The sequence below is a fragment of the Apis dorsata genome, unplaced genomic scaffold (assembly GCF_000469605.1).
Source record: "Apis dorsata unplaced genomic scaffold, Apis dorsata 1.3 scaffold_176, whole genome shotgun sequence".
NCBI classification, from domain to species: domain Eukaryota; kingdom Metazoa; phylum Arthropoda; class Insecta; order Hymenoptera; family Apidae; genus Apis; species Apis dorsata.
Genome location: NW_006263463.1, coordinates 2,593 through 6,361, shown reverse-complemented (window position 1 = coordinate 6,361; position 3,769 = coordinate 2,593). Strand labels below are relative to the sequence as shown.

General features: G+C 30.0%; 1 protein-coding gene across 2 annotated transcripts in view; it reads left to right on the top strand.

Moving 5' to 3' along the window:
* Positions 1-3,368, top strand: part of LOC102678294 (semaphorin-1A-like) — a 399,280-nt gene extending 395,912 nt beyond the window's left edge. For both annotated transcript variants that reach the window (XM_031509822.1, XM_006614361.2), the window contains exon 7: positions 3,038-3,368. In XM_031509822.1, the coding sequence (XP_031365682.1) occupies positions 3,038-3,042 (5 nt within the window). In that variant the 3' untranslated portion in view covers positions 3,043-3,368. The remainder of the gene's footprint in view (positions 1-3,037) is intronic.
* Positions 3,369-3,769: the final 401 nt, after the last annotated feature.

Here is a 3,769-nt window from a genome sequence, read left to right as displayed (position 1 = left end):
TATATATATATATATATATGGTTATTTTGTAATTTAATGAAATTCGATTATGTGGTATATTATGTAAAGGCTGTTATTGGTGGGAGAAGAAGGGGTTGAAATTCATATTAACGATGGTGGTGGATTTTTCAATTGAATTTTCTGCCATTGAAAATTAACGATCTTCCATTAATTATCGGGTTATTCGATTCAATTTGAAAGTAGAATAAAGGAAATTATAACTTTAAATTAGGTTAGATAATTGAATTAATTTATCAAGAAAGATATAGTACAATTTAATGTGAATATATGAAGAATTATTTATATAGATATGATTATATGATTTAAAGTAAAATCTTTAAAATAATATTATTAATTGTATCAAAATTGAAAGGAATTATTAGAAGTTGTTTATAATTTTTTATTATTTAAAGATAATTTACACGATTTTATTATAAGTAATGTTTCTTTTAAAATAAAAATAATATAGTGATTGAAAATTGTTATTTCAAGAAATAAAAATATTTTTCATTCCGAGTAAAATTTGCAAATAAAAAGGTAAATACACGTAATGTTGTAATTATTAAATGTAAAAAATTAATTATGAAAAATGTAATATTAAACCAAACGATTTTACGGTAAGATAAAAAGGAAATTTCCTGAAAATTAATCTTCGATCGTGACGAACGAGGTGGTTCGCGTGTAGAAGACGGTTTAAAATTAATTAACAAAAACCATTTTTGCATCCTCTTCGTCGAAGTATCCAATTAATTTTAAACAACCGATTCGCCTATCAACTAATCTTATCATACCAGAAATTCGTTAATTAGCTCGTAAAACTTGCGTTAATAGGAGATATTCGAGTTGAAAAATAAACCATGATAATAATTTTGATACAAATCACGTAATTGATTGAAGGAGCCGCTCATCGAGACGAACAATTTTATTGTAAAACGAGAGAGAATTGGTGGTGTTAATTTTCTGAGAGTGGATCATCATTGCAGACAAAGAAATTTTCACGTGATGGTTTCAAAATTATCCAGGGCTACGAGTTCAGACCTCCGATCCAATTAATTTCGAATAATCTTCGAACTGATTCGGTTGAGAAGAGGAATTGCAATAATTAGTAGAGACGTTAACGAGTCTGTGTTGATGGCGAATAGTCGATTGATAATATCGTGAAATATGTATATTTTTCATGGTATATTCGTAATATTTATTATGAATGCTTTGTTTCGTGAAACTTTGTATTTTTTTTTTCAATTTTTATTAAATTAATTGAATGGAAAGAGAAATGAAATATGAATTTTATGAAACTTTTTATAAAAAAAAAATAACAAATACAGTATTATCTTTGATACTTTGATGATAGCTTTTTTCCATATTTTTGAAGGATATTTTTCTTTATTTATTTTTTCTTTTTTATTTTCTCATTTCATATTACGTTTATGGAAGTTATGAAGATTAATTTTGTAAAATAGTTAAAATATTCACTATCCATTTTACAGTTAGACATTTCATTTTGGTTGAAATGGTATTCAGAAAATATAATTTATCAAGTATAATTTACGACGCCAGAAAGCACGTAGCAATGTATATTATTATCACGTATAATTTTGTTGCAGAAAATATATTGCAAAATACGTGTTCGAAACTATTGTATTATATTAACATCACTAAACACATCATTAAACAATACTCTCTGAAAGTTTTAATTTTCTAAATTTTGAAACAATTAAAAGAGTTTGAATAATAAAACTTAAACTATTCTTTATTTTTTGTATAAAATGGATGAATAATGTATTGTAGTAGATTTTTTTGTAATAAAAATTAAATATATTGTTATATTTAATAAAGTTAAAAATGAATAACGTCTATAATATCATATATTCATTCTTAATTCATGAAAAAGAATTCAAATATTCTAAGTAAAATTTCAAGCTTATATTATATTTTCTCTATGCAAGAAAATCACAACACAAAATCAATCTGTATCTGTAGAACATTCTAAAAATATAACTTTTAAATTTAATTCTTTTAAAATTGTAATATAACATACATTCTCTTATCTTAATTAAACTAATTAAACTACACGTATGGCAATAACGAAAAAGAACATTGAGGTGCAGTTACACTCCCTAGTATTTAATTATCATAGGATTACCTTGGTATTACGAAGATTAAGACAACCAATTTGAAATTTCAGAACAAACATTCTTCATTCATAAAACGTATATTCGAAAATACATTGTTTTAATAGAATAACACATTGTTCAAGATAAACTAAGAAGGATGAAATAAATCCTCCATCTCATCAACTGTAAAGAAAGAAGCATAGAGTAACCAAGGTATCAGGCGTGTCAAACACGAACATACATAAATTTGCAATTCAGGCGTGTCCCTGTGAGACACGAACACGATCTCGTTAACAAGATAACATTAACTGAAAATCCAATCTCTTTCCTCTCCCATAAAACAATCTGATCGATTGCAAACGATAGAATTCAAAGAATTCTTCGATATATTCATACTCCGTATGAAATAATCTTCTATCTCTCTCAAGAACGTTTCTTTCCAGGTGTAAGAACTGTCAAAGAATGATTCTTCCCATTTTTTTGTCATTAAAAAAACAATAGAAGAAAGGAAGCAGGGAATGACAAAATAATCAAAGAAGACAAAAATGAAACTTGTTGATTGATAATAATAGATTCAAAATTTTACAATTAATCATAAATACATTATAATAAATATTCTATGCTGATCAAATTCCTTATTTTCTTTATTTTTAGATTATTTTCCAACATAATCCAAATCGTTTCCACCGATAAACCACAATCTCAATCCTCTGGAACAGAAACCACGCGTTTGCATATAATATACGCATCGTGTAACAAAATATACTAACACTATAGCAATATCAACAGTCGAGTTTCGAAACTTCCACGATCCACCACGATGCATCAAGATGCATACACGTACGTAATCCAAATCGGCGAGACGCATCAAGGTTTCCCTCGAACCGGTATCACCGCCTAATCCTCTATCCTTCGGTTCACAGGCTAATAATAATGGAGGAGAAGCAAAGAAGCCGGCACGTAGTAGAAAGCTTCGTTCGGTCGGTGGATATTACGTGGACCGACGACGGTACAGTTATTCGCGGGCTTCGGCGGCGTTGGTGGGCTCAGCGTAGATTTGTAGCCTGCAACGAGCACGTTCATCCCCTAAGTCTAACGTCTACTTTGACCTGTTATATATGGCCAGTCTCCTGCTATATACACTTATCGCGCGCATACGTTGGCCACCCTCAAATCCCATCGTGCTTTTTGAACGTGAAATATGGAAGGCTCGCGTCGAGGGTGCGCCTCCTCGAGGATCTCTCTTTGCGAGGAGTATCACGGGGGAAATGCAGTCTTCTCTCTCCCTTTATCTTCTATACGTATGCGTAAGTGTGTGTGTGTGTGTGTGTGCAAAGAGCTTCTTGCGGGTTTCTATGACACGAGGAGGAAATTGGTCAGCTGACGTGTGAGTAGTTTGTCTAAGGGCAGAGCTTGTTGTGTCAGTCGGTGAATTATTTCAATGTGAATAAATTAGTTAGTTTGATTTTCGCGGGTTTTTCTTTTTTGCAAATTGTTTCTTATATCTCGTTCTTTTGTCTTCTGTTTAGTTTCGCTTTATCTTCTGGTTGTTAAAATTTTATTAATGTTAGGTTTTATATTAATTTTCGTGAAATTTTGTTGTATTCAGTGAAGATGATTATGTATATTGTAAAGAGTGATTAATTACGTTACAT